This window comes from Sardina pilchardus, chromosome 9 (assembly GCF_963854185.1).
Source record: "Sardina pilchardus chromosome 9, fSarPil1.1, whole genome shotgun sequence".
Lineage (NCBI taxonomy): Eukaryota > Metazoa > Chordata > Actinopteri > Clupeiformes > Clupeidae > Sardina > Sardina pilchardus.
This window is the reverse complement of record NC_085002.1, coordinates 10,570,132-10,580,982: the sequence shown is the minus strand read 5'-3', so window position 1 is coordinate 10,580,982 and position 10,851 is coordinate 10,570,132. Positions and strand designations below refer to the sequence as shown.

The following is a 10,851-nucleotide window of genomic DNA, read 5'->3' as shown; positions in this document are numbered from 1 at the left end:
AAGCTAAAGATACTGGGATCTGCTCCTATGTATATATACGCTGTCTGTACAGTGTGCCTATACGCTGGGAATGTCCCTCTGATACACAGCTGTGAGCTACATGTACCAGCTATCGTTTGCCAAACCCAGTCACCTCCCCAACCCACTCATCATATGGACAGTATTGCGTAATGTTTAAGAACTTTAAGTTAGTAAGCAGAATTATGGTGAAAGCATGAATACTGAGGAAAAGTGTGACGACACAAGCTGTATATGAATTAGGGGATGGGCAACTGTGGTGCAAGCAGCAGCAGGCATTCCACATTTGGGTCTTAATGCCCACTTGGACCCAAGTTCTCTTCAACACGTATTCCAACTCACTGACTTTCACTCTCAACTAGTCAACCCTAAAGGAAAAAACTAAAATTATGATTAAAAAAGAACAAATGAAGCAAAGTCTTTATTATTGATCAGAGAGGCAGGTTTGTCTGTTGATGTTGCTTCTGATGTCACTAGATTTGAAATGGGACTTGAATCTCCGTTCCAGGCCCCATGCTGTATTTTAATACAGTATACTTTTTTGATCCCGTGAGGGAAATTCAGTTCTCTGCATTTAACCCAATTTAACCGAATTAGTGAACACACAGCACACAGTGAACACACAGTGAGGTGAATCTCACAACCCAGAGCAGTGAGCTGCCTGCCGAACCAGCGGCGCTCGGGGAGCAGTGAGGGGTTAGGTGCCTTGCTCAAGGGCACTTCAACCGTGGACTGGTTGGGGATCGTACCGGCAACCCTCAGGTTACAAGCCCGAAGCCCTAACCAGTAGGCCACGGCTGCCCTGACATCACTAACATTCAAATAGATGAGATCTACTCAGCCGAATGTCATTTAAGCTACAAACATCACCTGGTTACTCTTAAAAAATCTGAAAAGATTGTGACACACCATCACCTGTCACATGTTTGTCTATTATTCATGTGAAATCACTGTTATTACACTGTTATTGTAACTGTTACTATCTGTTCCAGGTACGTTTACAGTTGAATTCTTGGGGCTATCCAGCTCTGTTCTGTGAATTAGAGGTTCTGAAATGTAACCTTTTTATTCAAAAGCTGGTTCCTTTTTAAAACTCTAGTCTACCCTGGGCCCTGAAACACACCCTTTCTGCTTGTATAATCATGGCTGAGTGAGTGGGCAGATAAGATAAACAATATCAGTTGATTCAGTGTGATCCTGATAAAATCAGGTCCCGCTTGGATATCCTCTTTCACGCTCAGATGCATCAGCACACAGACGGACAACAGGCCTTCAAGGACAACGTGCCTTTGTGGAATATCTGATATAGGATGACTTTTATGACGTGCATGCCCCATGCATTATTCATGTGTGTGTACAGTCTACCAGCTAATATTTCGTTGAAAGTACTGACAGATATGCAGTTTGCATATAGATTTGTGTTAAACAGTAATTGGATGAGTACAGGGCAGTTATATAGGGGCAGAATGGAAACAGTAACAAGTAATGTGGTTACTGTGGTAATATTTTCCTCTTACAATGTCACTTTCATCGCCTTGCTTTCTCATTACTTGGATAATTTTATCCTGCAATTCCAATGCATGCCTTGAAGATAATCCTGTTTGTCTTATTTTATCACCCCAACCCTGTCGGTCTCTCTGGGTGTCGGCTAAAAATAACTTCAAAAGTACCGGTCCAATACATCAGGCAGAGGGACACAGTCTTGGTTCTCTCACATTTTAATGAATCAGAATGCTGATGCTGGAAAATGGTCTCACTTTGATTAATTTTGTGTGACAGGGGTGACAGGCTGATGTCACCTGACTGCTCTTGTTTTATTCTGTTTTTTTACATCTCTGTCCAGGAGTCCTTGAGCTTGCTGTGTGGTTAGTCATTAGTGTGATGTTTAAATGAACACAGGAGCATCTTTTTTTTCCTGTCTGGAAATAACTTTATTAGAGGGCTTTTTGAGCTGGTTAGAGAGTTGACATGGCACTAAGGACTTAGTATGGACAGTTTTCATTGCATTGGGGACCCTTGAGGATTTACTAGTTGTTCTTCATGGTCTGTAAAAAAACAAATAAACAAGGACATATAAGACACACTAGAACACAAACAATACACACAGAGAGAAAGAGATATGGACATGCAGACAGACTGAGAGGGGAATAGTTCAGGATACGGTCACAGCACAAAACCATCCATGTACTTGCTCCATGAGCATGTGTGTGGGGTTGGCTTACAGTCTCGATCCACTCGCTGAAGGCGGACACACGGGTGAAGACGGCAGGCCTCTTGGGCTGGTTGCAGCCTTTAGCAGAGACAAAGCTGGCGATGCCATAGACCACTGTCTGTCCATTCACCATGCAGTTCAGAGGGCCACCAGAGTCACCCTGCACAGGGACACACACAGACCAAACGTTTTTGATGAACTCAAAAGTGAGTTGTGGGCAGTGTGACAGACGGCTGACGTGTCTTACCTGGCAGTTGGTGCTGTCCCCTTCCCCAGCACAGACCATAGTGTCCTTGACTGTTGGCCCCCAATAGTCTTCACTGCTGCACTTCTTATAGTCCACCAGAGGCGCAGAGACCTGCTTCAGCAGTGTGGACATCACACCAGAGGCTGCGTAGAGAGTTTTTAACAGCAGTAAATAAAGGCATACACACACACACACACACTGTGTATACTCACACATGCTGTATGTGTGTGTATGTGTGTCTGTCTGTTTGTCTCACCCTTGGTCACCCCCCAGCCTGTGACGAAGCACATGGTTTTGTCTGGTAGCTCCTCTTCAGGTTTAGGGAGAGTGGCAGGCTGGACATACTTGTTGATGGCAGCGTCTGACAGCAGCCTCACCAGCGCAACATCAAACCTGTGTGGACCAGGGCCATTACAACATGTTCACTGTCCTTCCTCTCAGCAGTTGAGTCTTTAAGGCCAACAAAATACCTGCTTTCACTATTTTTGATCTTGTGATGTATTGTAATGTAATGTAATTTTCCAGTTCACATCTAGTTTGGACCTGCAAACCTTAGTAACTCATCTAGCAGGATCTAACAGGGCACCAACATCAACTGGACAGCCACTTTCATGATGACCACCATAGTACAGTAAGCCATCTACAGTATACTATCATAACATGGTTCTAACATGACCCGAGCGCTACTCAAGTGCAGTCTGCACTGACCCGTTGGCCACTCGGGTGGAGTTCCACTCAGGGTGGAGGTAGATCTGCTTCACTCGTTTGTACATCTCCGGGCCGCCATAGCCTGTGAGGTTGTGCTCGCCGAGAACAATGCGCCGCAGGTCATCACTGTACACAGAGAGAGAGAGAGAGCTGAGTCATGTTATGCTAGAAGGGACAACTGAGTCAGAATTATTCTTCCAGTAATAATGCAAGGTAATGGTAGAACAATTTTAAAGATGCACAAACACACACACACACACACACACACACATACATACACATAAACACACAAATACACACACGTGCACACACACACACACACAAAGTAATGTCCTCACGTCTCCACACAGTGTGCAGCAGTTAGGATCCACCTCCTGTTGAGCACCACACCCCCACAGGTGTGTTTGAAGGGGGAGCCACGGGGGTAAGACACCTGAATAGTGGCCTGCACAATGCACACAAGATACATAATAATTAAACACTCTAATTTCATTTATTTTTTTATTTTCATTTGTATTCATTTTATATGTTCTAATTACCACTATACACACATTACTGTTATCATACACCTGCACAGTGGTGTCCACACAACATGATACATCCTGAAGTAGTGTGGACCTGGGGTTGTCAGGGGTGACCAGAGGGTCAAGTTACAGTACCTGCCAGGGCCAGGAGTTTGGCTTGGCGACCTCACCAGACACATCACGCTCAGACAAATCCTCCAAGAAGCTCAGCTCCTCTTGGGACAACACTGTGGAAATTACTCAATGTAATGAGTACCTACACACACATACCCGCCCCCCCCCCCCCACACACACACACACAGACATATTTGCTCTCACACATATTATGCACATAATGTGGATACGAACACCATACACACTGTCAATTAACATCAGCTCAGTAAACTAAATGACCTCTGTAGAGCAGAGGTGTGTGTCTGTGTGTGTGTTTGTCTGTGTGTGTGTGTGTCAGGTGTCCAGTTCTCTCACCTAGAGCAGAGAAAGCGACCAGAGGCAGGAATCGGATCATGATGGTGATGTTCGAGTCGTCCTGATGCTGGCACCCTCTTTTATACGTCCACTACTCATGTGTGATAAACCTCATCTTCATGCTGTCTGTACATGCATACAGTACATGCAGAGACCATGATCACCCAGCTGCTCTTTCTCTCACACATACTTACATCCAACACACATGCTTATCGTTTTAGCCTGATACACCAGCACCAGGACATCAGGCGGCTGCTATGCTGAACACTTACGTGTGTTCTGTTCTGTTGACACAATCATTTAACCTGCCTATTGTGCAGAACATTATCATATAGCCAACATTGAGAGCTCACCCTTTTATAAAGGACCAAGGCCTGTGTGTCTCTGCAAATTAGTCATGTGATATGCACTGGCATGTAGATTCTTAAAACCGACCCCCATGGTTTTATGCAGGGCCGCTGATGGCCCTTTGGATGCTCGGAGCGGATTTGCTTTGAGGTGCCAAAAGAAGGCTGTTTTAGTTATGATTGTGAAGAATGTTAAATTGTTATAACATTTAAATGACACACAATAAGACAATTATTTATTAGAAATATTTCTCAAGAAAAGCTGTTAATTTTATGCTGTTTGACTTGGCGTATTTTATAAAAGCTGTTGTGTCATCAAGTCTTTTAAGTTCTTATAGTGCCCTTTTGTTCACAAATAAAGCTAATCCACAAACCTTTTTTGTTTGTGTCACATTGATAGCAATTCAGAGCCAGCAGCCCTCTGTTAAAACATTGGAGGGTGATTCATAGGCACTAGCCTACTACAGTAGGTAAGATAGCGTCTATGCCTATGCCTTTCAGTATGTACAGTATTGCCATCTGTATAAAAAAAAACATTCTACTTAAAGGAACACTCCACCGTTTTTTTTTTTTTTTTTTCATATTAAACTGCGTTATTCCTTTAACTAAGAGGAGTTGATACATACAGTACCTCTCGCGTTTCAATGCGTGGACTCACTGCCCCTGGCGCACGGCGCTACTTTGATAGCACTAGCCCAGTTCATTCATTAGGATCCAAACAGAGATGAAGATAGAAGCAACCAAACACCTCCACATTTTCCCTAAATTAAAATAGTTACACGAGGAGTCACACGGCCAAGTATGGTGAGACAAAATAAAACTGCCGCATGTCTAAGCGGGTAAGACTATAATGTGTGGCGGAATAACACTTGGGAGCACTTTGACTCGGCACTTTCTGCAGTAATATCCTCACTCTTGCTGTTTGAATCCTGCAATCTTATTGGCTCCCAGAATCCTTCAATTTGATTGGTTGTTGGAATCCTGCAATCTGATAGGCTCCTATACTATGATGAAGCTGATACTGACATGCCTAATTCACATGTATAACACTCTGTGGTACATCTAGTTTAAAAATGCTTCAATGTGTCACACAACACCATGTTTGATACAGTGCAGTCAGATTCATGAGGCTCGACCACACAAAAGTATTTATATGATATATAACATTGATGATATCACTCCTAGTCCTAGCGTGAATAATAATACAGTTTACAGAAATTAACGGTTTCATGGCAAACTAAATTCCAGACGGCTCTAGAGTAGGCCTACACATTAACGAAAACATACTGTAACATTACAATGCAGGACGCAACACAGTGTGTTAAAGGATTGAACCCCGTGTGAAATCACACTGTCAGCAGTATTGTCTGTGGTTCGAGGGCTATTAAAGGCCATTTAATATTTATAGGAATCCAGCGAGCTTTCACATAGATCTCCATTTCTCGAGGTCACCGAGTACTGTTGGTACAAAAATAAATAAAGAAAGAGAACAATCGGTTTTACCTAGCTTGAGTTGCTACAGCCAGCGACTATAACGCTGCGCTCAGGGGGACATATACATTGGGGCTCAAAGACGCAGCAGAGAGCGCGACATGCATGTCTGACAAAATGTTGTATGGGCCAAAACGACAGGTCGGCTATTAAAAACACTGACAGTTGAGTCTGGGGAAGTGGGTGTGGCTCCTGTCTGTCTCTGGGTCACCTGCTATCAGCCCTGCTGCGCCTGTGCCAGAGGCAGCCGTTATCTCTGGAGATGACATGGTGTTCCTGCCATTCACGTTGCTTAGCAACAGAGATGAGGTCCACAGCTCCATCATCCTAGTTGCCCCCCGAGTCAGAGATCCCCCTGACAATAACTGGCGTTAGTGAGAGATGGATCTCCACAGGGCCCCATGTGTGTTTGTTGATGTCTGAACTACAGCGAATATAGCAGAATGAACTGACCTGAACTCTGCCTTTTGTCTTGTATTCTGTCTGTTCAGACACCTTGTAGAAACAGTGTTCACACAATGAGATACATGCTGTGCACAGTACAAATAGGAGACACAATACATAGCTTATCTCCCCTGCTGGTGGTGATGTTAAGAGCCAATGCAATTATGAGGATAGTCTAATCTTGTACACGCACGATGATAATCTTGAGATGATAACTTCTGAGCTTAAAATGAAACAAAAGTAAAACCTCAAGGGTTCAACACACATTCTGTCTGTCTTTTAGCTTTACTTTGAAGCTTGACTAACAGAGTGGGATGGAGATTATATCAATGAATACTATATTTTTGACAGTTTGACAACTGCTTGCCATATGTGATATTCTGAATGTTTTCAATCAACCATGGTTATGACAGATTTTCATGAAAATATACAATGTTTAAACATGATTAAGCTATTTTATATTAAACCCCTGACCTTGATGTTGCTGGCACCCTGCTGTACCAGTTGACATATTACTACTATTGTAAAAGTCAATGTTTAAATTTTAGGGAGATCATCATTCACATTGTTAGCCAAATAAAATGAGTATTCTGATGCACATTACTTAGTATGTTCTGAAAGATGCTCCAAGCAATGACTTACAACAAAAGCCATCCTTACACCAAGGCTTTGATAATATTTGGGAAAGACTCTTGAAAGATTGTAGTCTTTTTATAAGCATGCATGGTGGCATTTGTTGAAAGACTCCAATCTTTCGAGAATCTCTCCCAAATCTTGTCAAAGTCTTAGCATTAAGACAATGAGGAAAACACAGAGGAAGGAGTTCACTTTCTGGGTTTAACTGTCTTTATTGATCCATTGATTTGTTATAAAGAGAAACTTGGACTTGTAAAAACATGGACTCGTAGCTCTTGGTCTTGAAGTGGGTTGGATTTCATCGTCTGACCACCTTGTTTATTCCTCTCCCATGGCCTAAAGAGAGATTATTAAGGAAACATTAGGATGCATAAAAAATCAAGCTAATTAACAGTAAGAATAATATTCAGTGTGTCTAATACCATTGTTGCAACGCAATCACACTTTAAGGAGGAACAACAGCAGACTGATATCAATGTGGTCATGTCAGCTTTCTGACTGTGGGAGTGGTGTGTGTCTGTGTCTGTGTCTGTGTCTGTGTCTGTGTCTGTGTCTGTGTGTGTTCTCTCACCTCCTCCATCCAGCCCAAGTAGGCGGACACGCGGGTGAAGACGGTGGGCTTCATCTCTGTGTTACATCCTGATGAGGACACAAAGCTGGCCACACCGTGGACCACGTACTTGCCCTCCACCTTACAGTTCAGAGGACCACCAGAGTCTCCCTACAGCAGGTCAGAACAAAACAAGAGCACCAATCTGTCAGAAACTAAAAGACAACTTATTGCATTGTGTTTGTCTTACTGTATTATGTATGTCATATTGCAATGGCAATGTTCAGAACAACCAAACTCAACTGTTTGAACCAACAGTTCCCTACAGGGAAGGTTCCCACCCCATGTTAGCCTCGTCCCACCAATCTCTCGTAGTACATAATGTACAGAGAGTCTGGCCACTTTCCATTGCCAAGCATGAACTTCCTTGAATGCGAGTACTTGTAAGTTAGCTACAGTATATTGGATCTGCCCAGAGCCACTCAGATCTGCTACAACCAATCGCTAACGTTTGGTCATGATGTAACATGCTCAAACTAGCGTGTAATTAACTAACACTAATTAACTAACATTCTCAGCTACTCCCTCTGTTCGCTGATTGGATCTGCACATTTTTGTCTTAAGAAAACACGTGAATATACTGTAGACCCAGACAATGTTACTGAGGGGAAATTATAACTGAGCGGAAGTACGTAGGAGGGCGGAGCCAGGCTAACCACAGGGCACTCTTTTGAAATCCAGAAGGGGTGTTTGTGTTAAGCATTCAAGCATAAACTCATACCTTCTTGTATAGATGCAGTGGTGTACAGTACATGAATATTTTTAGCATAAACTTCCCATTATCATCCTTATGTGTCAATGTACATATATATTTTTCAGTATAGGCATCTAAGACAAAGCGTCCTTACGTTGCATCCAGAGTCGCTGCCGCCTCCAGCACACACCATGGTGTCCTGCACAGTGCTGCCCCACCAGCTGTCACTGGAGCAGGTCTCATGGTCAATGGCGGGCAGGAGAGCCTGCTTCAGGACGGTGGAGATCTCACCACCAGCTAGAGAGAGAGAGAGAGAGAGAGAGAGAGAGAGAGAGAGAGAGAGAGTTGTTAGACTTTGTGTAGATGTTACTGCATGTTAAAAAAGATGTTCTGAAATAGTATGTGAAATTGCCCAGTTTGTTAGGCCTAAATATGTGAACATGTGGCAGAATCTGCCCTGTGTATGAACATGGTAGAGAGGTGGAGATGGGAGCGAAACTCACTGGCGGTGAGGCCCCATCCGGTGATGTAGCAGGGGTGCTCGTGGGGCAGGACCTCGTCAGGGGTGGGCAGGGAGCCGAGCAGCACGTAGGGGTTCAGCACAGCATCCTTGGACAGACGCAGCAGGGCGATGTCAAAGCTGAGGAGAGGGAGAGAGGTCAACAAAGTACAGAGATAGATACATACATAGTAGCAAAGACACACACATACATACACACACAGGCAAAGAAACACACACTCACACCCATCCACACACACACACACACACACACAAAGCAAGACCCCCCCCCCCACACACACAGACATAAAAATACACCACAGAAAGCATACACGCCATATTTAAAATGAATATCAACGTTATTGAAGACCTACCCAGCAGCAACGTTGCTGGAGTCCCAGTTGGGGTGGATGATGACTTCGCTGACCTCACGCACCTGCTCAGTTCCCTCGTTAGTGTCAAAGCTGTGCTCTCCCAGCACCACACGCCAGGTCCTATCACTGTGGAGGCACACACAGTAGAGGGGATTACGGTTCATAGCTCACTTCTGCCTCCAGGCCAATTCAATTCTATTCTATTCAGTTAAATTCAATTTGCACACACACACACACACACTTAAGGTGTACCTGTCCACACAGTGAGCAGCGGTCAACACCCATTCCCTCCTGATCAGAGTGCCTCCACAGGTGTGTCTGTAGCCACTGTCAGCCTTCCACTGGAGGGAGATCTGAGAGAGAGAGAGAGAGAGAGAGAGAGAGAGAGAATATTAACTCTGTCTCTCAGGGAAGAGTGTAAATACTCCACATGTACAGTATTTGGCTCTTTCCAAAACCAGGGAACACAAAATGCCTCAAAATGTTACACATTAAACGGCTGAAAAATGTAAATCCATGAAGCTCATAAGTGCCAGTGGACATGTCAAGGATCAGAGAAACTGGTACACTATATTCCTGAACATTTTACTCTTACCTACTCCAGAACATTTTATTCTTACCTACTCTAAAACCTTCTATTCTTACTTCAGAACCTGCAAGTATCTGTGCAGAATGAGACTGAGAACATCACACAACAGACCACTCATCAGCTGACTGATTCTTAAATGGACCCAGTTGGGACTGGGGTGAAGTTTCTTTCACCTGCCAGGGCCAGGCACCACGAGCGTTGACTTCCTCTCCTCCAACCACCCTCTCCATAACGCCATCCTCCAGGTACCTGGGCACAATCTGGGGCATCTCAGCCAGCACTACAAAAACAATGATATCATCATCAACAACTGCAGCAACACAGATACAGTCAATTAAATCAGTAGAGCATTAAGCACATATCTCCATTTAAAGTAGGTGCGCCTCCATACCAAGGCTGGCGAGGACGGTCAGCAGGACGACTCTCAGCATGTCTGTGGCTTTTCTGTAGACTCTGTGGTGGTGTTGGGATGCTGCAGAGGCTTTTATACACACCTGAGACAACGTGTGTGTGTGTCTGCGGGCATGAGAAGGCAGGGCTCCAGGTGTGTTCTTTACACACTTATCACTCCTCACCAAGATTGTGTGTGTACGGTATGAGATGGACATGGAGCTCCCCCTATACACCAGACATTTCATATCTGACGTCCAGATACAGTATGTCCAAACCACTAACTCAGCAATCCTCAATCTTGCCTCCGAGTCACCTTCCACATGTCACATGTCATTTCATGTTTAATGGGGACACCTGTGTTCATTAGATACATGAATTTGCACATTTAAGTATATTACATTTTTTTAGCTTAATTTGCCTTAACTGATCAGATTCTATGTCATTGGAGTGGTTATTTGACTCATTTTGGGTTGAATGATGGCTATCTCTCTTCCCCCTAGCTCCTGTGAACGGAAAAACCATGGTTGCAAGTTTGTGCCACCGGGTCGCAAAACGAAAGTTTTGCAGCCTCGCGATCATGATCATGAAAAGCAGACT

General features: G+C 44.0%; 2 protein-coding genes across 2 annotated transcripts; both read right to left on the bottom strand.

The window, feature by feature from the left end:
* Positions 1-2,045: 2,045 nt before the first annotated feature.
* LOC134092151 (elastase-1-like) lies at positions 2,046-6,341 on the bottom strand. Its single transcript, XM_062544944.1, has 8 exons — positions 6,179-6,341; positions 3,845-3,936; positions 3,524-3,630; positions 3,186-3,311; positions 2,734-2,870; positions 2,478-2,620; positions 2,241-2,390; positions 2,046-2,063 (listed from the first exon to the last, which is right to left on the bottom strand). Exons 1-8 carry the CDS (start codon positions 6,339-6,341, stop codon positions 2,046-2,048), a joined length of 936 nt encoding a protein of 311 aa, XP_062400928.1.
* Positions 6,342-7,340: 999 nt separating this feature from the next.
* Positions 7,341-10,292, bottom strand: LOC134092206 (elastase-1-like). Its single transcript, XM_062544996.1, has 8 exons — positions 10,253-10,292; positions 10,035-10,141; positions 9,525-9,625; positions 9,273-9,398; positions 8,903-9,039; positions 8,554-8,696; positions 7,667-7,816; positions 7,341-7,431 (listed from the first exon to the last, which is right to left on the bottom strand). The coding sequence occupies exons 1-8, from the start codon at positions 10,290-10,292 to the stop codon at positions 7,414-7,416; spliced, it is 822 nt and encodes a 273-aa protein (XP_062400980.1). The 3' UTR covers positions 7,341-7,413.
* Between the last annotated feature and the right edge of the window lie 559 nt (positions 10,293-10,851).

Excerpts from the sequence above, each read along its gene's own strand:
- LOC134092151 (XM_062544944.1), bottom strand. The coding sequence starts at position 6,341 with ATGATGGAGCTGTGGACCTCATCTCTGTTGCTAAGCAACGTGAATGGC. Across the intron at positions 2,871-3,185 it reads TCCACCCGAGTGGCCAACGG|GTTTGATGTTGCGCTGGTGA; the intron begins GTCAGTGCAGAC and ends TGGTCCACACAG. Across the intron at positions 2,621-2,733 it reads AGGCTGGGGGGTGACCAAGG|CCTCTGGTGTGATGTCCACA; the intron begins GTGAGACAAACA and ends CTCTCTACGCAG.
- LOC134092206 (XM_062544996.1), bottom strand. The coding sequence starts at position 10,292 with ATGCTGAGAGTCGTCCTGCTGACCGTCCTCGCCAGCCTTG. Across the intron at positions 9,626-10,034 it reads GTGGTGCCTGGCCCTGGCAG|ATCTCCCTCCAGTGGAAGGC; the intron begins GTGAAAGAAACT and ends TCTCTCTCTCAG. Across the intron at positions 8,697-8,902 it reads CGGATGGGGCCTCACCGCCA|CTGGTGGTGAGATCTCCACC; the intron begins GTGAGTTTCGCT and ends CTCTCTCTCTAG.